Source organism: Callorhinus ursinus, unplaced genomic scaffold, assembly GCF_003265705.2.
Source record: "Callorhinus ursinus isolate GAN/ISIS: 27379988/994484 unplaced genomic scaffold, GSC_fseal_2.0 scaffold11, whole genome shotgun sequence".
Taxonomy (NCBI): Eukaryota; Metazoa; Chordata; class Mammalia; order Carnivora; family Otariidae; genus Callorhinus; species Callorhinus ursinus.
Genome location: NW_027397073.1, coordinates 40,257,834 through 40,283,055, shown reverse-complemented (window position 1 = coordinate 40,283,055; position 25,222 = coordinate 40,257,834). Strand labels below are relative to the sequence as shown.

Genomic DNA, 25,222 nt, shown 5'->3' with positions numbered 1-25,222 from the left:
TCAAACAAGAGGTCTGCTTTCAAGGTATATATTAATGTTCATAATGATCATTATGAATTAAAAAAATATCTTTAACCACAAATGTCCTTAGAGAAGCTAGTAAGGGTCACTATGATATTTAAAGCTAAATTATCAAGAGCAATTTTTTTTCCCATTGCCTTCTTTGTATCAACGTTTTGCTTAACTGGTTTGCTTAGCATTTGAACATATTTCTGTCTAATAAAATCTCTAAGTGGGAACTAGAGAGGGACATGAAATTCAAATTCGGTCTACTGCCAAAACAAAAACAAAAATCAAAAAAAAATGTACAGCTCAAACAAAACAGGTTTAAAAACAAACATCTTCCTAAAATGCTCAGGCACTAGAGACATTTTGAATCTCTTTTCTTATATCTGAAAGACTGCTTCAACTCTCCAATTCCCTGGTTATGTAATAGATGTAACTGAGTTAACTAAATTATTATTTATCATATTAAGAGATTTTTGATTATTTTTGTTACAAAAGTAAAGTTACTACACATATATAATCTGCCATTCACAATATCTAATTTGGGACTCAAGAGTAACAACGTTATAACTTTTAGTCAGCACAGCTCATGTAAACGTGTTCCAAAATAGTGGTTTCCCCCTATTTTTTTTCTCCATGACACGTGTGACAGATGACATTCACAAGCTCACATCCTGGACAAGATCACCTTGATGCTGCACTGGCCTTCCCAGCTGGAATCAACTCTCTCCACTCGAGATGGATGTCAAAATGCAAGTAAGTAACATCATTATTGAATAACTTTAAATGTGCTCTAATCATTTTAACAAGTAAACCACTCAAAAATTACAGAGCTTGATTATTAGCAGATTACTACATCGACCAGTATGGTACTGAAATAAAAAACCACCACCACCAAGATGAATTCTGAAAGGTATCTAAAATGAGTGATTTCATTTCCTCGAATCCTTGTTTTTTCTTTAAAATGAAAATCGTTCACTGTTTTTGAGATTCTGCTTCTCTCTACTAAAGTATAATTATCACTCCAAATTATTTTGAAAGATCTTTAACAACCATTGTTACACTTCCAAGTTTGCTCTCCAAAACTACTGAATCACTTCTCTTTCACTTTTTCCTTACACATAAGAACGTCCCTTGTCTACGTGCAAATGAATGAAACAACTGCCAAGAAACCAATACTCCTTTTTTGTCTTCTGAGGGTTTTTTCTCTGTATCTCCGTCGGCTCATTAGTCACATTGAGTCAGCGTGATGGTTTCTGCCTGACACCCTCAGTAAACACTCCCATGCCTGCCTGTAAGCCCAGCAAGTCCTGTCATGCTGGGGATGGATTCCAGTCCAGAGCTCCTGTTAACAACGTCCCCAGCCACTGCTATTTTCCTTATCTTTCCAAGAATTCCCATAAACAAATCCTAGGGTAAAAACCAAGGCCAGAAACTTATTCTGAAATTTTTTTTTTTTTCAGAAACTGTAGTTGGGGGGCACTTGGCTGGCTCAGTAGGTAGAGCATGCAACTCTTGATCTCAAGGTTCTGAGGTCAAGCCCCACAATGGGTGTGGAGCCTACTTAAAAAAAAAACAGAAAATGTAGTTGGGTAGATAAAATCAACATTCCCAAGTGTCACATTCCTGGTAATGAATGCTTGCTTTGTTCACTTCCAGAAGGAAAGAGACTTTCCATATGGTTTATGGTTTTGCACTTTGTCCCCCCTGCAAGAAAGGGAGTCTTAACACAGCAGTGTTCTCCACTGGCCTCTGAACTCCACTTTACGCTGTTCAGCCAGCCTTAGCAAGGCCCATCCTTAATAAAAGGGTGAGGGAAAGTGATTTTTGTCCACCTTAGTTTGGAGACATTTACTGAATCCTTCCACGAATATAATTGTCTCGTTTGTTCCCCTTTACTCTCACTTTAAAGGCGCAGCCACACACGCGTGCGCACACCCACACCCTAGCCTCCAAAATATCCTTGAAGATGTATGCACTTACTCATTCATTCATGCATTCAACTAATATTTACTGAAGACCTACAAAGGCTCAGGCAAAGTTCTAGGTGCTGGATACACAGCAGTTCACAGAGAAAACCCCCAGCCCTCATGAAGTTTACGTTCTAGTAAATGACAACAGATAACACATAGAGGCATAGTCTTTTAAATTGTGATGTGCCAGAAAGAAAAATGAAACAAGGAAGGGACATGGGAAGCTCTGGGGGTGGGAGTAATTTGATTTGTAAGTGAGTGTTCAGAGAAAGCCTCACTGATAAGGTAATATTTGAGGGGCACAAAAATGAAGAGTGAGGGAGTAAACATTGTACATGTCTAGAACAGAACCTGCTAGGGAAAAGGAACAGAGAGCGCAAAGTCTCCGAGGTGGAGCATGCCTGGCCAATCTGTGGTATCTGCTATGGCATAAATGACTGATAAGAGACTAACATGCCACCCTCCCAGTATGATGCATGTAACAGCTAAGGGGACCTCCAGCTAAAGGATTCCAGACATTAGTCATTGGGAGGGAGGGGCATCTGATGGGACCCCAGAGGCTTGCTGAGGCTAGACACTGCTGCTTTGGGCGCACTGTGATCCAGCATTATTATAGTCCTATCACATTTTAAAACTAGTGTGATTCATTTCAAAAAAAAATCTCTTAAAATGTCATCAGTACTCTACTTAGACCCAAGAGTAGACAATTTTGGTTTCTGAGCTGAACCAAATAGTATTTTTGCGATTGTAGCATCCCCCCACTAATTCTCCTCTGCCCTGTGAACAATGGTAAGCCTCTCCTTCAGCCATTTGGTTCGGGGACTTTACATCCAAACAGCCAGTTCCCGTATATTGACGCACAGGGAGGAGTGTGTGGGGAACAGCTCAGCTAGACACTGTGACTCACTGCATGGGGCTCCCTCCCTCTCTCGGAGTGCGGGTGCCTGCAGCTGTGCTCCCAGGGCTGACTGCTACTGCCCCAGTGTGGTGACTGTTCATTAAGGACGTGCTGGCTCCTCTGTGCTAGACCACAGGGCTTGCAGTCTGCTAGGCTTGGATTATTACTCTATAAATTCTAGTTCAGGAAGGCAGTAAAGCCATCCTCCATCCCAAGTCAGCCAGTTCTCCTCTCTCACTGCCCAAGGTGGGTGTGGCTCTTGATCCATCTAACTGGAAAGTCCATGAGAATCTCAACATCCCGACTCCAGTGCCAAGATGCCTTGGCTTCCATGGAAAAGGACCAGGGCTCCTTCCCTAGCTCCCATTTCTCCATACCCAATGTAGTACACTGTCTTCTCAACTGGCCCCTAAACTCCTCCAGCTTCATCCTGTCCATCCCCTCGTGCCACACTCAGTTCTATGTGTATACTGACACACCTCTTAACTATCAGCCAGGCCACTCTGCAACCCTAACTCACATCACCGTAAGCCATCCTTCTCCTGTTCTTGAGCTGCAGTGTGGTTAGGGGAAACACACATACACAGAGCAACACATGTGTATGTATATGTGTGCATGCATGTACGCATGTGCATCACACACACACATACACAATCCCAGATCAACATTTTTTTACCAGATCCATCATTAATTCATCCACAGTGCATATTTCAAACACCTTCCCTTATAATACTGCTTTTTACTTATAATCAGTTCCTTCTGTGTGTGGGCTCAGTTCAACAAATCTTATTGATCATCAAATATTTGCTGAACATGAGGGGCTGGGGCCCACTATAAATATGATATGGTCTCTGCTTTCTAAGTGCTAACAGTCTTGAGAAAGAGAAATGGGTGGAGCAGCAGATATGGATGAAATCACCATTAGCCACAATGTGATTGCTGCTACAAAGGTTGTATGAATCATTTCAAACAGAACCACAGAGAATGAAGGGAAAGGTAACTAACTGGAGATGGGAGAGTATGGAAAAAGTTGAATTGAGAATGACTCTCATGTTCTTGGCTTGGGTGGCCAAGTTGACAAGCCATGTGAGAGGCATATGAGGAAGCTGTAAGCTTGAATTGGACAGGTGTAGAGGGACTGCAGAAATCTTTTTTGTACGTTAGTTTGACATCCCTACAAAATTATTATGGTACTTTGAGGTCCCCATGAAATATCCAAATGGTAATATTCCCATGTTTGAAGCTCAGGAGAGAAAGCTTGCACTAAGAGAGTGCCCACAGAATCACCTCAGTACCAAGTAAGAAGAAAGGAAGGAAAGGAAAGAACTCAAAAGCCATAAGCATTTAACAGGGGGGCAGACAATAAGAAATGGATGGAGAAAGAAAGAAAATTAGGTGACTGTTTCTGCCTCCTAAATCTACCTGCAATTGTGTTTTCCTTCTCATTTCAAACTACTTGCTAGACTTTTCTAATTGGATATTGCTCTAATATCTCATACAATTTTCACTGGGGAAAAAAAAAAGCTTTTATTTCTGACTCCCCTGTTTGTGTTAATGTGATTAAAAGAATGCTTTCTTCACAGAAATCTGAAGCCCCTGACTCTCCACCAATAGTGTCTATGTTTTGAGTTACTCTGTCCTGGTGGGTTCAGTGTCTCCTTCACAATTACTCATCTTTTAAGAATCAGGTCACCATGGGGCGCCTGGGTGGCTCAGTTGGTTAAGCGACTGCCTTCGGCTCAGGTCATGATCCTGGAGTCCCGGGATCGAGGACCGCATAGGGCTCCCTGCTTGGCGGGGAGTCTGCTTCTCCCTCTGACCCTCTTCCCTCTCGTGCTCTCTGTCTCTCACTCTCTCTCTCTCAAATAAATAAATAAAATCTTTAAAAAAAAAAAAGAATCAGGTCACCACACCACCCCCATAGTCCCTACTGAAAGCCTTCTCTAATATCATGGTCCTCAGTGTGAATTAGGGACTCTGCAAATCCTAGGTTTTCATTATAGCCTGCATATAGTTCTACCACTGTGTTTATAATACTTTATAAGTTCTGTAATTATTTCATGAGTACCTATTTTTGTTTCTTGGGATGAAGAAATATTTATCTTTGTATTCCCAATAAAATGCAAATGAAATGTTTGGCGAACAGGGACAAACTAAATGTTGAATAAATGAAGGAATAAATGAGTGGAGCTACACCAGAAGAGATTCCTTCTTTTACTGCGCTTTTCACATCATGTAGAAGTATCTCATATTTTTTCTTTACCTACATACCCTTATAGAACATCTAAGATGTTCTATAAGTAAACGTCTTGACCATAAGGACCATTTTGTACGTTGTAATGGCCATACATTATGATTTAGAAATCAGAAATCACCTGATTTAGCTCTCATCCCTTTGACATTCTCATACACTCATTGGGATTTTCAATGGATTTAAAGGGTCAGCCATCTATCAAACTATTTTCCAAGAACTGTTGATGCATAAAGTGTTATTTGATGCTGGAATGTGTCGGGAGTAAAGAGCCAATGATAGTAAATAAAGGACACATTAATTTTTGTTTTTACAAAATTTTTATGTTGTAGATAATATTAAGAGATGACTCTAATAAGCCAATCACTTGAAGCTTATTCTTGTCTGTGTGTATGTGTAAAGCAAAGTATTGTGGGAAACATAACTCAGGTAGGTATTTTGAATATATCTAGACATTAAAGGTAATTATTTGCACAAAATATAATTCAAACTGATACATTGTAAGCACATGTTTTTGCTGTTTTTTATAAGTACATGTTTTAAGAAAAGTATATTTACCATAATGTTCAACTAATTTAGGGGGAAACCCTGTACGTGAAATCTTTCACATCTTGTTAACACTCAATTCATTTTAAGGCAATCAAGTGCTTCGTTGGTAACGGTATTTGTTCCTGTGTACAGAGATTTATGAAATAGATTTACTCTCATGCCAGGAGAAAGAAATCAGGAGCTAGAGAACTAGCTGTGTTTCATCTGACTCTCAACAAATGCCTTCAACTCACTGAGTCATAAGTTTCAGAATTTTTAAAGGGGAATGATTTCAGGAATGACATACTATGGTACTGGATAATGCAGGTATTGACACCTTCTCTCAAAGCCTTGGAATAAATGTCTTACAAAAGAATGCAATACTGAAACTGACTTCGTCAGCCTCTGGGGGAGATGAACAATCCAACAGAAATAAAATTTCTTAGCTATTTCTCATTCTGGAAGCTACAATTATGTTCATTACTAAACAGAAACCAAACTCTTGATAGTGAGGCATAAATACTTGCCTATAGGTCTCAGGTGCAAGAGCACTAATTTTAGGTAGGACTTATATACAGTCTCTAGGGTTGATTTGTAAAAGTGTTTTGGTAAAGCCTGCCTTGCTCATTTAGGAGTTTTCCCAGAGTGATGGGGAATGAGAATTATCACCAAGGTGCTACCATCCACATCTAGCTCAAGAGAAAGGAATAGAAACTAGAAGACAAACTTCTCTCCTGATTTAATTATGCATCCAACGCTTAAGAGCCTCCCTGGTACTCAGCACTGTTCTAGGCACTGGAAACGCAGCAGACAACTAAACACTCTTCCTAGATACTTAGTCCTCTGCTTACTTAATCACTAACACTTAAATAATACTATGAAGACAAGTCACTCAGCAGTTAAGCCCTAACCAAATAGAGGAGAATGTGGTTCTCTCCACTCAAAGAGGGAGTGGTCCTTGGCAGCTAGGGAAGAAAGGGACTGAAGAGGAGATGCCAACAGTACCGGATCTGAAAAATTGGCAAGATCAGAGCTGGGGAGAGAAGGGTAGGATAAACTGGGAGAGGAACAAGAGGGCCCTTTTGACCACAGAAGGAACTCTGCTATTGTGTTCAAATTGAATGCTAAACTTCTCTTTCTAGCAGCATACCGACCCTTTACACTTTATAGGCTCTTCCACTACTCCAACATCAATAGTTAACCTTTCTTAGAAGTTTCCTAACCTGGTGCTGATTCCAGTGTCTCTGTTTTTCAAGAAGGGCTCAACTTAACATTTACACTTGCAATAATAATTATACTACTAACAACTACATTTATTGAACCTGATGTACTAAACACCACAGAAGGCTTCACATGGATTTTCTGGTTTAATCATAAGACAACAGCCTTATGTGTTGGGTGCTATTAATCCCATTAAACAGATCTGGAACTAAGGCACAGAAAAGTTGTCCAGGTCACAGAGCCAGTAACCACTGGAGCAAGGATTCTGACCTCTAGTTATTCTTTGTGTAAGAGATTTTGTGTATCATATCGAAGAATCTATCTTCCCCTTAACAGCCCTAGAATATTCTCCTAGCTGTGTCTAGTTAACAAGGAGTCAAACAATGTCCCTTTAGATCATCTCTGATTTTTCTGTTTCTCCCTTAACCAGATAAACTGCAAACCTGTTGAAAGCAATGCAGGGGCACTGGGGCGAAGCAAGAAGCCTTCACAGAGCCAGCCACCTAAACCCTGCTCCAGAACCCGAGCTCCCTGAAAGCAGGCCCCAGGCAGCCCTGGCTGCAGTGAGGACGCAGGTGCCCGCGCCACAGTCTCCTCGGCGCCACCTGAGCTCCGGGCCCGCGCACATTCACAAAGCGCTGGACCGCTGAGCGGCCTCGGGCGGCCGGGGCGGCGCTCGCTGGACACCGCAGGTGTCGCTGCGGAGGACGAGGTTTTGCCCTTGGGCCGGGCCCCGGCGGCCCGCGCTGCTCAGGCCGAGTCCCCGCCGGGTGACCCAGAACCTCCCTAGTCCCGGCCACTCTCCTGAGAGGACGGGACGAGGAAGGAGAGGACGGCGGGGCGGGGCCTGCCACCCAAAGTCCCCAGCCCAGGGACGTCACGGTCCCAGGTGCGTGAGCGACGAGGGGCGGGAGTCCACCGCGCGCCTTCCTCCTGCGAGGAATTCCCACCTCAGCGCCAGCAGCTCGGGCGGGCTCCCGGTTCCATTTTTCTCGCGGCGGCCGCACCTGGCACCGCGCCCCCGCGCACAGCGGCGCGGCGGCCGCGGAGAGTGGCCCTCGGGGCGGGTGCTCCGGGGCGGGGCCGGGGACGCGCGCTAGCGGGGACGCGGGGGAGCCGGGGTGCCGAGCAGGGCGAGCGGCCCGAGGCGAGGGCGCGGCGGCGGCGGGGGCGCGATGGCGCGGAGAGCGGAGGGTGCCGCGCTGCTTCTCCTGGTAAGTGCGGGCTGCGGGGACGCGGAGCCCCAGGCAGACGCGGGCGCGGGCGGGCGCCCGGCTCCCGCCGCGACCTGCCCGCCTCCGCCTGAACAGAGCTCCGCGCGGGGCGCTCCTTTTTGGGGCCGCGAGGTGGGGAAGGGCTGGGCAGGCTGTGGCGAGCTCGAACCCCGAGGCTTTGGAAAAGCCCGCTGGCGGGCGTGTGGGAACCTGCCTGCAGTGCTACTCTTCTGGCCGCCACACTCCGGCCCTAGCGCCTTTTCTGGCTGTGATCCGTGGGTGTCGTGGGCCCGGAGCGCGGAGCACCTTTCCTGGAGATTGGGGCTTTGTTCGCTGCCTTCGCCCTCCGACCGGCAACATGGAGGCGGGAGAGGCAGCAGCCGTGCCTTCCTGCAGGTTCGGGGCAGTTCTCCACGATCCGGTCCGCGGCAGTGAACCGGAGAAACCGGAGAAACGCCTTTATTCTTAGACAGCAACAAAGGGCTAAAAATAGGTTTTAAAAAAAAAAAGTAAAAATTTTACAGAGTTTACTTTTTTGTGTGTTAAAGCCACATTACTGTCAAAATCACCCACATAAAGATAGTTTTAACTTAAAGTTCACAAAATTGGTGTTCTAAAGCTGTTTCCGGGTGTTAAAGTTAATGAACATATGTAATAGTTTGAAGATTTTTTTCATTTTAAAAGGTGACAGAAAAAGTGCGGAGCCACAGTCAAACTGGCTTTTCGGACGTTATTAACGAAAAGGGCTTGAACCGCTGGAAAATAATGTTGGGTGTCTAAAGCTGCATTTCTTATTCTTGGTTTCAGTGCTCGGATTGGATTTTTAAGTATCTTTGCTTTCTGTTTGTTAAAGGAATTGCACATGATTAAGAAATGTATCTGGCTTATGGGGTTTTGCTAAATGGGTTTTGATAAAGTGACAGTTACTACCCTGATGTAAGTGCGGGTTCACCTTCCTGAGACCTAAACATATGTTCGGAGAGATTAGATACAAAATCATACTCAGTTTTCTTATATAATGGTAAAATTTTTTAAAAAACCACACAACTTCTTTCCCTATATTAAAAGTTATAACTTCCCGGGCGCCTGCGTGACTCGGTAGGTTAAGCGTCTGCCTTGGGCTCGGGTCTTGATCCCAAGACCCTGGGATCGAACCCCTAGTCAGGCTCCCTGCTGAGCGGGGAGTCTGCTTCTCCCTCTTCCTGCCGCTCCCCCTGCTCATGCTCTCGCACTCTCTCTCTCTCCCCGCTTTCTCTCAAATAAATAAATAAAATCTTTTAAAAATAAATAAACAATAAAAGTTCTAACTTCCGGAAGAGTACCTTCTCTCTCCCAGAGTTGCAATGGAGGAGGGAAAAAAATACGTATCTATTTTTATATTACTATATTTACATAGTATTAATATTAGTTAATTATGTTAATTTTTTTCCTGTTTTGTGTATGTGTGTATATCACAGGAAAAAAAAAATGACTAATCCAGTCTAGGGATTTTAGTGAACTCTCACTTGGAACAGCATAATTAAGACCTCCAGACCTTTGGCACACCAATTCACTTTCATGCTCTGTTTATCAATTTCATTTTGCTGAAGTCATTGAGGTATTTTCAGTCAAGTTCATTTTGTTAATAAAACTTTTCTATGACAATTTAGGATTTTCTTTCTGGCCTCCAGAATAATAGAGGAACTATTCCCTCATTGTGATACCTCCTGGCTAAGTTGAATACCAAGCTAACAACACCTGGCTTACTTTGAGGGTTAAATATTAAATTGTTTTCACATAGGAAAAGAATCTTCTTAATTCTCAAATGGTATAACAAGCAGGCCAAGTCACTTATATTTATGGAGAAATAGCTAATAATTTATGCATATTTTCTATTTTACCAATCCAGTATTTTTACTCTATCAGGCAATAACTGACTTCTTTATGAAGTGATTATAACTAACTAAACCGGAACAGATTCTAGGCTATTCTTTGTATTTTCTATTATGCTTTTTGTGGTATAAATTTGAGTATGTTTATCTTTGGTCAAAGAACAGTAGACAGTTTACCATTTTGCCCACCCCCCACCCCCCGGGTGTTTGAAGTTGAAAGTATACTCTGGTAAATAATGGAAAGCAACTCATCTATCAGGAGTTCTTGAGGAAATGGGTCTTTTATAGAAGGGAATATAAACTGTATTCTGCACGGGTCAGAGTTCACTTGCAAATAACAGAATTCATTCTAGCTAGTTAAAGCAAGAAGGGCTATATTTCAGGGCATTAAGTTGATTCCATAACTATAGGAAGGATTGAGGAAACAGACTTCATTTTGAGTTGTCAGTAATGACTTCCAAGCCACACAGCCAAACCCAAGCACTTAGGGAGCTGCTGTCTCTCCTTTGATCAGAAACCCACACTGCCAATCCCACAATGTAGAAATTGCCATGATCTGGATGCTACTTTTGCTGCCAGGTCCAGAACCATGCCACATTTACCAGGATGCCTGCCAACTAAATGTACCAGGACCCTGCCTCTTGGCACCCAGTAATCTAGTGGTGGACACTAGAACAGTAATAAGATTGCTGCAAAGACCCAACTGCGTCCTACATACTAGGCTCGCCAGCATACATATAGCTTCCAGTTCACTTCCTTCTTTCAGAACTTATGTAAATGCTGATTGATTGAACCTAAATCACGGTTAGAACTTTAGCTGCAAGGGAGTCTATGACCTGTGGTCTTCAGCCTTCCTCTGCAGTTGGGGGAGACACACAAGAAAGGAGATACTGCGTGGCACCCACACAAAATGGAAAACAAAACAATTTCATGACAATCTTTCCTCTTCAAAAGTTTTTTACCTGGGATCCACCAACTACCAAATGCTCCACAGATAGAATTCAGAGGGTCCTTGGACATGGCTGGGAATAAATTACATATCTGTGTTTACTAATCTCTATCTGAAATTTAGCATTTCTTTAAATTCTGAGTGCAAGAAAAGACACTGCCTTAGAATTAGCAGTACCTGTGACTTTGTCACAAATGTTGTCACATCATACTACAGTTATCTGAAAATACCATTTGTTCTCATCACTAATAGACTTCTAAATCTTATTATTAATGTGTTGATAATGAAGTACATGATATCACTGCATCACAAATTGGTGTTTCTTAAATTCTGACTATTTCAATGTAATGGAATTCATTCATAATCCATTGTTTTTTTTTCTTTTATAAATTTCAAAATATTATTTTGAGAAAGGGTCCATAGGCTTCACCAGACTGCTAAAGAGGGCACTTGGCGGGGGGGGGGGTATATTTTCTGATGGTTGCCTCCGTTTTGCCTTTGACTAAGTAAGCTTGTTTTTAAAAACCAAACTACATTTTAAGGATTCAGTGATAACAAATTGTATTATGAACAGTTACATTTACTGGTGTATTAGTTTGCTAGGGCTGCTGTAACAAAGTACCAAAAATTGGGTGGCTTCAAACACTAGAAATGTATTGTCTCACAGTTCTAGATGTTAGAAGTCTGAAATCAAGGCATCAGCAGGGCTATATATTCCCTCTGAAATCTGTAGGTTTCCTTCCTTGCCTCTTCCTAGTGTTTGGCGGTTCGCCAACTATTTCTGGCATTCCTTGCTTTTGAGATGCCTCGCTGCTGTCCTCCAACTTCACACCACATTCTTCCTATGTCTCTTCTTATCATCTTACCTCCCCACATGCCTGAGTCTATGTCCAAATTTCCCCTTTTTATAAAGACACTGGTCGTAATGGATTAGGGCTCACACTAATGGCCTCAACTTGGTTAAATCCACAAAGACCCTATTTCCAAATAAGGTTACATTCTGAGACATTGGGGGTTAGGACTTCATCATATTTTCTTTTGGGAGACACAGTGCAACCCCTAACAAATAGGTTCAACTATCTACAAATTATCAATAACATTGGAGTTATGCTTGATGTTTTAATATACAACTGGATGATAGAATTTAGAGTAAATTCTAGTATAAATTAGATGATAAATATTGAAGCTTATAAGAGTAATCAGTGCAGGAATTTTAAAAACGTATGCTTTCACATTTGCTTTTGTTTCTAAAAATTAATAGGTTATGGGAAAATGTCAACTCTTAACAAGTTTCTTTAATAAGAAACTTAGAGGGAAGTACTGTACAAAAAGGTATGCACATTCATTTGGGCTAAATTCTCCCCAATCCTAGACATACTTAATGAGCTAAATTAAAATCCCCACAGTTGAGGTCCAGAAATATGTATTGATAGAAACTTTGCAGTTAATCTAATTATCAGACAGCTATAAGAGTGAGAATTACTGGTCTAAATTTTACAAAACAGTTTATTCATGAATGAAGCATACAAATATTTATATGAAAAAAATTACACAATGAATAGGGATTGGTATTTTTTAAACCGCCAAATTATAGAAAAATCAGAAACCTTAATTGAAGTCATAAATGAGCTTTAGATCAAATTGAGCATTTCTTAATCACAGCTTTTTCCAAAGCCACAGATTTTAAAAGCTGAATAACACTTTTCAAGCATATAGTCTATATATAAGAGATTGTTTTCTTAGTTAAGTTTATCTTAAACTATCAAATGTATACCACATATGACATTGTACTATTTTTATTTCAAATTACTAAAAATTATTGAGATTTTTATTATATGCAAAGCTTAGTGATTAAAGTAAAAGAAGCTAGAACAGCAGGATTTATACCATAGTCTAATGGTAATATGGTAATACTCACAAGAAAAACTATGTAGAAACTAACCGTATAGGACCACTGTTTATAGTAACGCCTTGCTGAATTTTAAACAACATACTAGACATTGGGAGACCATGAAAAAGCCTGACATGTTCTGCCCTCATGGTGTTTATGGTCTAGTAAACAAGTAAATGTCTAAATTCCAATTGGGTTATAGTAAGAAGAGTAATGATAAAAGAACAAATAATACTATGGAGCCTACAGAAGGAGCTCCAACACTGAACATCCCAGCCAAGATCTGAGAATAATTATAAATTAGTGAGAAGTTGATATGAAGAGGAGGGAGAAGAATGTTCTAGGTAGAGAAAAGACTATATGCAAAGGCCTGAAAACAAGGGTATGTGGTTCTTTGGAAGAAGTGAAGGACTTCATTGTAGCTGGAACATAGAATGTGAGCCAAAATCCATGCAGAAAGATCAGTGCAGCCTTCTTGATACCAGTGGAAGCCACAAAAAGCTAATTAACAAGTAAGCATTTTTAGGGAAGTATTCGAATCATTAAGAAAATAAAAAGATGAATTTTGGTTGAATTGGTCAGGAAAGGGTCAAGAAAGAAGTGATAGTAGTTGACCGATTAGGAACAATTTTTTCCTCCTTTTTTTTTTTTTTTTAAAAAGGAGATGTTCCAGAATTTGGGATGTTGTGATCAAAGACAGGCAGAAAAGTACAGAGAGTACAGGGGAGGGAGGGTGCAGCTTGGCAGGAGGGTTGGTTTGGGAGCAATGGTTCTCAAGAAAATGTTGGGGGGCCGGGGTTTGAAAGGTGCGTTTTGGTTGTCACAAGACCCAGGATTGTACTGGTATTTAATACCTCAAATCCAGGGATGGTAAGCCTCCAGCATTCTTCAGAACCTTCAAGAAGAATTGGCCACGCATTAATATTTTTTCTTATTGGAAATGCCAATAGCACCCCTATTGAGAAATGGTGATAGACAAATAGTGAGAGGTTCTAATTAGGGATTCATCTTACTTATCTCTATTCTCTTTTGAAATTGCAAATATCTCTCTGGCTGATTAAGCCTTTATGCGTTCATTCATTCGACTAATACTGTTGAGCTCCTCCTCTGTGCTGAACACTTCTCGGTCTCACATCAAAATTATACCTTCGTGGGAATTATTTTCATCATTCAAGTTGGTGTAACCTGGCTGACTGGAGAATGAGAGGGTGGATTTGGGTAGAGATGAGATGAGAAGAGAGTTCAAATTCCCCCTCTTCTAAACTACACGTTATTCTTTCAAGTCCCCTACTATGCAAACTAAAAAATAAAATAAAATAAAACTAGGAAGAGGGTTCATATGGCAGTGTAGGGAGATCCTGATCTCACCTCCTCCCACAGACACAACAAATCTACGACTGTATATGGAATAATCCCCTGTGAAGGGGACCTAGAAATTAGGTCAACAGAGCCTCCACAAAAAGGAACCGCAACAAGATAGGTAGGAGAGGTTAAGGCTAGTAAAATCAACCATATCTATAATAATTAGTTAAGGAAGGCACAAAATAAGATGTATAAATATCACATCAAAAACATAAAACGTGAGGGGCGCCTGGGTGGCTCAGTGGTTAAGCGTCTGCCTTCAGCTCAGGTCATGATCCCAGCGTCCTGGGATCGAGCCCCGCATCGGGCTCCCTGCTCTGCCGGAAGCCTGCTTCTCCCTCTCCCACTCCCCCTGCTTGTGTTCCCTCTCTCGCTGTGTCTCTCTCTGTCAAATAAATAAATAAAATCTTTTAAAAAAAACAAAAAACATGAAACGTGAGGGGCAGGGGCAAAAATGTGCTTTTAGAAAGCATTCAAACTTAAGTGACCACCAACTTAAAATAGATGGCTATATATATATAGGTTGTTCTTTATGAACCTCCTAGTAACCACAAACCAAAACCCATAATAGATACACAAAAAATAAAGGATTCCAAACAACACTAAAGAAAGTTACAAATCACAAGAGAAGAGAACAAGAAGAAAGAAACAAAGAACTACAAAAACAATGAGAAAACAATTAACAAAATGGCAATAAATACATACCTATCAATATTACCTTCAATGTAAATGGACTAAATACTCCAATCCAAAGACACAGAGTGGCTAAATGGATAAAAAACACCAAGACCTGCCTGTATGCTGCCTACAAGAGACTCATTTCAGATCTAAAGACACACACAGACTGAAAGTAAAGAGATAGAAAAACATATTCCTTATAAATGGAAGCAGAAAGAAAGCTGAGGTAGCTTATATCAGACAAAATAGACTTTAAAACAAAAGGTGTAACGAGAGAAAGAAGGGCATCACATAATGATAAAGGGGTCAGTTCAACAAGAAGATATATCACTGGTAAATATTTATGCACTCAGCACAGGAGCACCTACATATATAAAGCAAATATTAACAGACACAGAGGGAGAAATTGACGGTAATAGAATAATAGTAGGGGACTTTAACACCCCACTTACATCAATGGATAGGTCATCTAGAGCCAAAATTAATAAGGAAACATTGACTTTGAACGACACATTAGACCAGATGGACTTAATAGATTATTACAGAACATTCCATCCAAAAACAGCCGAATACACATTCTTCTCAAGTGCACATGGTACATTTCCAGGGTGGATCACATGTTACGCCACAAAACAAGTCTCAATAAATTTAATGTTGAAATCCTATCAAGCATGTTTTTCTGACCACAGTGGTATGAAACTAGAAATCAACCATAAGAAGAAAACTGGAAAAAACACAAACACATAGATACTAAAACATGTTACTCAACAACCATTGGGCCAATGGAGAAATCAAAGAGGAAATCAAAAAGTACCTTGAGACAAATGAAAATGAAAACACAATGTTCCAAAATCTATGGGATGCAGCAAAAGCAGTTCTAAGAGGGAATTTTATAACAATCGAGGCCCACCTGAGCAAACCAGAGAAATTTCAAATAGATAATTTAACCTTACACCTAAAGGAACTAGAAAAAGAGGGGCGCCTGGGTGGCTCAGTCAGTTAAATGTCTGACTTTTGATTTCGGCTCAGGTCATGATCTTAGGTCCTGATCAGGCCCCACATCAGGCTCTGAGCTGGGCATGGGGTCAGCTTGAGATTTTCTCTCTCCCTCTGCCCCCCTCTTCAAATAAATAAATCTTTAAAAAAAAAAAAAGGAACTTGAAAAAGAAGAGCCCAAAGTTAGTAGAAGGAAGGAAATAAGGATCAGAGCAGAAACAAATAAAATAGAGATTAAAAAAAAAATAGAAAAGAAACCAAGAGCTGGTTCTTCGAAAAGATAAACGAAATTGATAAACTTTCAGCCAGACTCATCAAGAGAAAAAGTAAAAGGGCCCAAATAGAATCAGAAATGAAAGAGAAGTTAAAACCAATACCACAGAAATACAAATGATCATAAGAGACTACTATGAACAATTCATATGCCAACAAATTGACAACCTAGAAGAAATGGATAAATTCCTAGAAACAAACAGTCTTCCAAGACTGAGGATGTAAATTGGGACAGCCACTATGGAAAACAGTATGGAGGTTCCTCAAATATTAAAAATAGAAATACCATATGATCCAGCAATTCCTCTTCTAGTTATTTATCCAGAAATAACATATGCACTACTATGTTCACTGCAAGCCAAGAATGGAGGCAACCTAAATGTCCATCGATAAATGGATGTGGGGTGTGTGTGTGTGTGTGTGTGTGTGTGTGTGTGTGTTTGTGTTTGTGTGTGTGATGAAATATTACTCAGCCATAAAAAAGAATGAAATACTGCCATCTGCAACAACATGGATGGACCTTAGAGGATATTATGCTAATGGAAATAAGTCAGACAGGTTAAGACAAAATACCATACGGTCTCACTTATATGTGGAATCTAAAAAACAAAACAGAAGCACTCTTAGATATGGTTGCCAGAGGGGGCTAGGAGGTTAGACGAAATAGATGAGGGGAGGATTAAGAGGTATAATCTTCCAGTTACAAAATATACAAGACTATATTCTCTATGCCATACATAGAGAATATAGTCAAATATATTGTAACAACTTGTATGATGAGAGCTCCTAACTGCCTAGACTTGTGATGATCATTTCATAATGTATATAAATATCAAATCACTATGTTGTACACCTGAAACCAATACAATATTATATATCCATTATTCTTCAGTGAAAAATAGTTAAAAACTTAAAAATAAAAATATTACATTAAATTAAATTGCCCTTACCCACCCTCTTATCTTAGAGATCAGTAGATCTCCTTAGACCCCAAAAGTTCTAGCTGAGAAACTGGGCAAGACACCTAGGTCAATCATCATGTTTTAATACTATTAATCATCTCTTCTTCAAATATCTCCTTCCTTTGCTTCCATAATATTCTGCTGAGAGTCCTTTCACCTCTAGCAAGCTGCAGTGGTTCTCACCTCCTTTTCCAACCCAGCACAGTAGAAGAATGTGCTGTACACACACCACCGGGAGACATATCAGATATGAGTGGGCGGCAGGGGAGGTGCAGAGTGCGTGGTGACATCCGGGGCTGGGAGAGTACGGCCTTTAGGGCAGTGAGTGTAACCCCTGCCTCCCTTTGAACTGCAGTGCTGTACTCTTTATTGTCTAATATCTTTCCCCAGGATCTAAGCCTAGCATGTCCATAAGCTGTGCTCTGAGAATTGCATCCTTCTAGCCACTCAGACTTACAATTTCAGTATCTCTGACCCCTTCCCCGATCCTCCGCACACGGGACATTGCCAAGGATTAGTTGGGTCCTCTGAAAGGTTCAGCTTCACCCATCCGTCCTCATGCCATTATCCTATGCTGGTCCTCGTTCCATCTCCTCTGGCTTATTACTTATGCTCAAACCGTCACCTGCCTTTCATCTTACACAGTACTGCCAGAAAACTTTCTGGAGCTATAGTGTTAGAGCATCCCTAATCAGAAGCTGTCAGTGAAGAATCTTAGCATAATTTTTGTCCCGTTTTTTCTACTTACCACCGTAACATAGTCCAGGTGCCAAACTGCCAAACTTCTTGTTCATTGCCCTCAATCTCCATGTTCTGGTACATGCTGCCTTTGATATGGATCATTTCCTTCCACCTCCAATCTGCACAGACATGGATTCTGCTCCCTCTCAAGGCCAAGCCCAGTGCCACTTCTTACCCTACACCTCTCCTGATTTCCCTAGCAGAAAGGGATTTCTGCCTTTCTGAGCTCCCCAGTTCCCCAGAGCTGTTTTTGCAGCTGTCATTCCCACAATTAAGTGTTTCTACCTTATGTTATAGTAATTTATATACTTTTTATCTCTCCTACTAAACTGTAAGCTTCAGAGCAGAATCTACATGTCACTTGTCTATGTACTAGCTAACTGTCTGGGACACAGAAGTATTCTTTAAAAACCCAAGAGTCAAAGTATCGTCCTATGTTTGGGAAAGCTGGAAGAATAACCTGATTTCATTTGTTTAAAAGAAATGTTTACTACCCAGTCATCAGTCTGGCCTGAACTTCTAGATCATTGGTTTAGTTTCATTACAAGTTAGAATTATTCAAAAAAGGAAAGAAAAGAGAGAGGAAATGTAAATTAAGATTTGCCTAATTTCACAGATAATAGTCCCCCCAAAAAGTTTCATACAACTTTCTAAAGCCCATGATTTTTACTTTTTTACATTTTGCCTCCATTTACTTGAGGCCAATTGAAAATGCCTATTTTCTACTTTGAACCTTGGAGTCCAGTGTTGCCCCACTGACAGACCAGTGCCATCAAATGGTGAAAAAGGGCAATCTGAAGCTCTTGGTTTTCTTAAACTTCTGGGGAGGGTGGGTGGGAATCTGGTTTTCTTTATTTTTTTTTTAAGTGTAATTTTCAGGATTGTATTGCAGAAAAAAGGTGGAAACAACCCATCATTTTTGTCTATCAAAATGTGAGATGTATTATATATATTTACTAATACTTTGCCTGATTCCAAAAGCATTCATAGCAGTTACAGAAAACAAATACCAATAAAATGGTAAAATATTTCAAAAATAATAAATGCTCAAGATCAGTAAAACTTAAACTAGAAAAGGTTTAAAGCGGTGGAAAACCCTATTTCAAATAATCCTATTATATTATTACTTCTGAAGTGAAAAATCTTCTTGGGATAGAAATCACTCAGTTACTGAATCTCCTAATTTAGAATCTGTTGTTTCACACATCTTTGTAGTTGAGGCTTTATTATCCAGTGTATGAATTATCCAGGCTCTCTTCTTCCTTTTCCTTTGCTACTCTGCTTTTATACAGTGGTTTTCAAGTGTGATCCCAGACCAGCAGCATCAGCATCACCAGGAAACTTGTTAGAATACAAATTCTTACGCCCCCTGACTCCCAGACCGATAATCGATAATCGGAAACTGGTGGAGCTCAGCAGTCCGTGTTTTAACAAGGTGATTCTGATGCCACTCAAGCTTGAGAAGCACTGCTAACATCCCTATTAGAAAATAGTCAGGAAGAGAAAGGATTAAATATTTTAAAAGCTTACATTTAATCACTTGTTAGCAACTCTTGATTTTTTTAAAGCGCCTGGGTGACTCAGTCAGTTAAGCATCCAACTCTGATCTCAGCTCAGGTCTTGATCTAAAAAAAAAAAAAAAATGTTTTAAAGGCCAAAGAAATGTACACTAAATAAAATAACTGACTTTCCTGGACCTTCAGTTTCTTTGTCTATATCAAGGAAGAAATAGGAGCTGTCTATGATTACACAAAACTCAACTTGAAATAAGAATTCACCATGTGACCTAAGAACTCAAGGGTAGCACAACATTGCCAAATCCATATTTTAAAATTTTTTGAGGCAGTAAATGTTGCCAAGGAAAATATCTTCCTCTTTAAAACTAGCTTCAATATGACTTACTCTGCATCCTATTTGTTACATTAAGGTTAGCCCAAACATTGGTTAAAGCAGGTAAATGATTATGACAAATCATGTAATTTATTGCATTCAGAATTAAAGTATGTAGTTTAACTACCTAAAATTCAAATTCAGAATTGAAAAAGTTCAGAATACTGCTTTTCTTGGCTATTGAGGGTTTTTTTAAGTATCAACTGTGAAAACAAATACAATGGTACATTTAAATTAGTTTTTGAGTAAAATTACTAGGAATTGTACTTACGTAGGGTCATATATAAGTTGAATAAAATATTAATCAATACATAGTATATAAATTTTTAGTTGAGATTGTCTAAATAAATTATAATGTGTAGCCATAAAAAAAGAAATTTTATAAAGACTACCTCCCCTCCCTCAAGAAAAAAAAATTTAGAAAAAAGAAGATTAAGAGAAAGTGTGGTAGGTGAAATTCTAACCTAAATCTAACGTACATCGGGTTGATCAGGGAAGCTCACCAAAATTACTGGTCCACTCTTACTGCACTGCGTCACTTAAACTCTTCTGAATCTGTAAGTTTCTGCCACGACCTTCTTGGGGCTACAAAGGCTACTATGAGCCAGACCTCTACCTTTAGTCTGTACAAGCAGAAAAGCCAGGATATGTCATCAGTGGAAATAAACAAGTGATATTCGTGGCCCTAATCTCATTTTTGTTTCCTTTGGGTTATTTTAGCCAAAGCTGCAAACTCATTAGGAATGGACTGGGGATAAACCAAGGATTCTTAGGGCAGTTTCTTGATTTTGCCTTCCACACAGTAAAATGGAGAAACAAAGAATTTTAAAAACATTCTGCTTCTTCAGAAGGGGCGGGTGAGAAAGGGAAATAACACAGGTGTTTCTGTGATTATCCAAGGGGTGGGCATGAGTTTGAAGAACAACAGCAGGTGCATGCTAGATCTTCTCTATTTGAGTCCTGAAGATTGTCTATTGACCACACTACTGACTTTTATAAAGTTAATTCTGACTGATTGGAAATAATAAGCCATTAGAATGCCTCAGAGTTGAAACAGCTTTTAAACTACTTTGTATCCCTCTACATTTCATCTGTAATAAGATATTTATTAGTCTGAGTTATTAAAGTTTAAGGGGTCATCTCACCATGGACTCAGAAACATGGAAAAAAGCTTCACGATCATCTACTCCCAGTCAAAAACATATCAATCAGGAGAAGCTGTCTTTGGATGACTCATAAGTCCTCCTGGATTCTGCTTATTAAATCATCAAGGTGACTTCAGAACAGGAAGTCTTTTTTCTAAAAGTGCCATCCTTGAGACCAAACAGTACATTGATTGATAGTATTTTTGCAATGATGACTTTCCCTAATGCCTCTGCCAAAAGAAAAATTATTTTCTTGCCAGTTACTGGGAAGGCCAGTTTTGACAAGATGCATAGGATCCAATGGTAAAAACAAAAACTGGTTTTTTTTTTTTTTTTTTTTTTTAGGCTAAGCAAAAGACATGCCCTTAGAGCTTTATTAATGTATTAAAGGAAGACAACCCATCTTATTATCAAGAGAAACTGTGATCCATGTAGCATCTGATAGAGAAAACATTGATTTTGATACATTATCTTCTTTTATTCAAATACCAGTCTGATCACACATGGTCCAAGAACACTCAAATAATAAGCCACATATAAACAGATGTTAAAGATTGGTCTTCAAACATTATAGCCAATGAGGCCACGCTTGCCTATGATTTCGCCGACATAAAACCACATCCACACCTCGGTGGCCACCAAACCATTCAGCAGAGCTTCCTTAACTGTGAGCTGTTTGAAGCTACCAGTTTGAGCACTCTTGACTATTTTTTTCAGGCTCTGAATAGCTGTAGGGATCTCAGCAGGGGTTGGAGGAACCAGCTCAACTTTGGCATAGTGCCAAAATGTGGCCAGTCGAGGCTTTGAGTAAGTCACAGCAGCGTTCACCAGCGCCGGGGCCTTCTCCACGAGGTTACGGACAAACTGGGCCATAGTTCTAAGCTGGAAGGTCCGTCGCCCCGGACGGCCGCTGAATCACAAAAACTGTTTTTAACTTCAGTAAATTGGATTGAAGGATTTGTCTGTTTCATCTAAAAACATTACTTCTTCGGTTAGAGAGACTAGAAGCTTATTTTTCCTCTTCAGTCTTAAAGGCATGTTGCACATGACTTCTGTCGCCAAGTCCTGTGAGAAAAAAAGCTACAGATTTCATACTCGGGAGAAACCATAATGGTCATTGTGTCCAGACATTCTTCCAATGTTTGAAACCCTTTTGCAACATCCCTACAGGCCATCACTCAAACTTACAGAGCTGGGAATGTTCAAAGGGAAACGGGAAGGAGTGGGGATGGAGAAGTCAGAAAATGTCAGTTATTCCACTTACATTGTCTGTAATATGGTACCCATTTGGAAGTTTACATAAATCCACGATCCTCTGAAATTTGTATGACTTTCTTGACTCCAGTTATTATGGTAACTTCCAATCAGAGATGCAAGTTCGAAATCAGGGTTTCTGAACCTCAGCACTTTGTCATTTGGAGCCAGACAATGCTTTGTTGGAAGAACTGTCCTGTGCATTATAGGATGTTGAGCTACATCTTTGCTGTCTACCCACTAAATGCCAGTAGCAGCTCACCCTGGTTTGACAACGTCTCTGCCCTCCACAGGAACTTGGTGACAGAAAATTGTCATGGGCTTGGCTTTAAGATGCACATCAATTTCTGTAACTTTTTAGTGTAACATACGGAAAAGTGTAGATATCACAAGTGTACTTACTGTATTACTGAATTTTCACAAACTGAACACATAGTGTGACCAGCAACCGGATCAAGAAACAAGATTACCAGCACCCCAAAAGCCCTGACATCATCTCCACTGAATCACTCCCCCCGCCCCCTTACAACACCAGCCTTGATCACCGGTACCATTCCCCACCCCATGCCTGGCTCTTCCCTTTGCAGGAAAGTTTGCCTGACTTGTTCCCCCAGTCTGTTCAGTCTCGATGAAGATAAAACCCCTTCTTAGAGCCTCCTCACAGTCCTCAATCACTCTCCACCACCCTGTCCCTGCTTTAGTTTTCTTTACAGCTATCCCAACCCATTTTTGTCTATCTCCCCATCAAGTAAGAATCCAAGAGGATAAGAACATTCTAGTAGCATATTGTAGGAGCTCAGGAAATTGAAGGCATTAATGAATTCAAATTTCAGAAATTTTAAGATGAGGGGCTCCTGGGTGGCTCAGTTGGTTAACCGACTGCCTTCGGCTCAGGTCATGATCCTGGAGTCCTGGGATCGAGTCCCGCATCAGACACCTAGTTTGGTGGGAAGCCTGCTTCTCCCTCTGACCCTCCCCCTCTCATGCTCTTTCACTCTCCTTCTCTCAAATAAATAAACAGATTTTAAAAAAATAAAAAATCTATTTTTAAAGAAAGTGGGTGCTAGATGATTGAAACTAGGTGTTGTTTAGTGGATGTTCATTCACTCTACTTTTGTATACATTTGCAATTAAAATTTTTTAATGTTAAATGCATGAAATATAAGGTTCTCTGCATTCAAGATATTAGTAATTAAGAATGACAGTTTCTTGTGTTAAGAACTGAGACTGTAATGAATAAGGTGAACTTCATCGTCTTTAACCATAAGCGAACAACTGATATTCCATCACACCTTGCTACTCAAGAACTGGCAATGTCAGCATCCCCTAAGAGCTGGTTAGAAAAGCAGAGTGGAAGGCTAAACTGCATACCTACTGAATTGAAATCTTTATTTTTTAAACAAGATCCCCAGTGAGCAAAATGCACATTTCAAGTTTAGGAAGCACTGTTTGTAACCATATGATTGTCTGTGTTTCTTAACAAATAACATCTAGAAAAAAGGACATTCCAGGGGGAAAAAAATCAGTGGAGATACTCTGATAAAGAATTTGCATTTGAATAGGGAACTATAAACTGCCCCCTTTTATTTATGTACTAATGAAACATGATATTTAGTCAGGATGATAACATTTAATAAAATACCATGTAATTATTATACCTTTTTTCCTAGGCCAAGTAAGATTTTAGGGAAGAATAAAAGTGGTAAATATTCGATCTAGCCAATTCCTCAATATGGCCAGTACAAACTAAAGAAATGGGTAGGCAAGAAATATATTACATTTTAAGAGTGTTTCCTGATGATGTAACAGTGAGGAATGTTGGATCCAGTCACTACTCTTTCCTTTCAAAAATTCCCACCAGAGAGACATGCAGGGAGAAGTAATCTATTCATCATTGCTTTCTCTTGTTTTTCATACCATGCCATCTTTGAAAATACATGAATTTGGGGAGCACAACTTTGGCTAGAGATACCTCTGGCATTTTTAGCCAATAATAAAGAGGATGAGGTGCAGAAGAAATAATGTATCTGGCCATACAATAGAAAATGAGCCATGGTCATTTGTCTGCCCCATAGAGGCTCAGACTAGAGACTGAACATCCACTATCCTTGAGTTTCTCTTTGCAGGGGTAGAGATAAGAATATGAACGAGGTAGAGGAAAGAGAAAGGGGAAGGATCCACATGTAGAACACACCCAGCAAGAAACCTTCAAAGAGAAGTGGATAGGTTAAAGAGACTTAGACATTTTAGAGAAAGCCTTATTTTCCATGATTTATCAGCGAGGGCTTCATAGAACCTGGAATGTCGGTGAGAAAAGGCAAACAAGACAGAAAATCCAAATTTAAGGCAGATTATAATAAATTAATACACAAATAAAAAGTGAGAAAGCGAAGGCAATAAATATAGACAATTTCAGTTTGGAATCATAGTAAAAAAAAGAATATGTGCGGGCACCTGGGTGGCTCAGTTGGTTAAGCGACTGCCTTCGGCTCAGGTCATGATCCTGGAGTCCCGGGATCGAGTCCCGCATCGGGCTCCCTGCTCAGCAGGGTGTCTGCTTCTCCCTTGGACCCTCTCCCATCTCATGCTCTCTCTCTCCCTCTCATTCTCTCTCTCAAATAAATAAAATCTTTAAAAAAAAAAAAAAAGAATATGTGCAGATTAAATGTTCGCAGAAGCAGGGGGAAGGTTTGTTTGTTTTTAAGGTAGGGAAGATCCTAATATATTTGGTTAGCCAGTGGAAAGGAAATAAACATGTTTAATTAGCCAGTGGTGAGTAAAGATAAAAAGTTAGTGGAAGGAACAAGGTTCTTGAGAAGGTAAATGTAGGGGAATAAGTAGAAAGTTGAAGATAAAGCATACAGATGATGGTTAACTTTGTAAGGGAATCAAGACACCTCTGTCTTGGAGAAGGCAGGAAAGGAGAGGAGGATTGAAGATACAATCTCAGTCAGATAAAAAGTGGGGTCATCTAAGAGTGAGTGGGTTCAGAGGTGTGATCCGTGTGATTGGGGTTGTCTCCTCATGAAGTATGGAATGGTATGATAGGGCTACTATACAAAGATAAGGTAACTATATAATTTATGGTCTGAATGAGCACATTTTTGAGAATGAATGGG

The 25,222-nt window shown here is 40.2% G+C and overlaps 1 protein-coding gene, 1 long non-coding RNA gene and 1 pseudogene across 2 annotated transcripts in view; 1 reads left to right on the top strand and 2 right to left on the bottom strand.

Annotated features, from left to right (window-relative positions):
* LOC141373745 (uncharacterized) overlaps positions 1 to 7,952 on the bottom strand; it is a 147,157-nt gene extending 139,205 nt beyond the window's left edge. Inside the window, exon 1 of the long non-coding RNA XR_012380063.1 lies at positions 7,828 to 7,952. This is a non-coding gene — a long non-coding RNA (uncharacterized lncRNA). The remainder of the gene's footprint in view (positions 1 to 7,827) is intronic.
* DSG2 (desmoglein 2) overlaps positions 7,875 to 25,222 on the top strand; it is a 47,545-nt gene continuing 30,197 nt past the window's right edge. The window contains exon 1 of the mRNA XM_073898368.1: positions 7,875 to 8,091. Within this exon, the coding sequence (XP_073754469.1) occupies positions 8,053 to 8,091 (39 nt within the window). The 5' untranslated portion in view covers positions 7,875 to 8,052. The remainder of the gene's footprint in view (positions 8,092 to 25,222) is intronic.
* On the bottom strand, positions 21,303 to 21,776 carry LOC112835146 (ATP synthase F(0) complex subunit g, mitochondrial pseudogene; annotated as a pseudogene).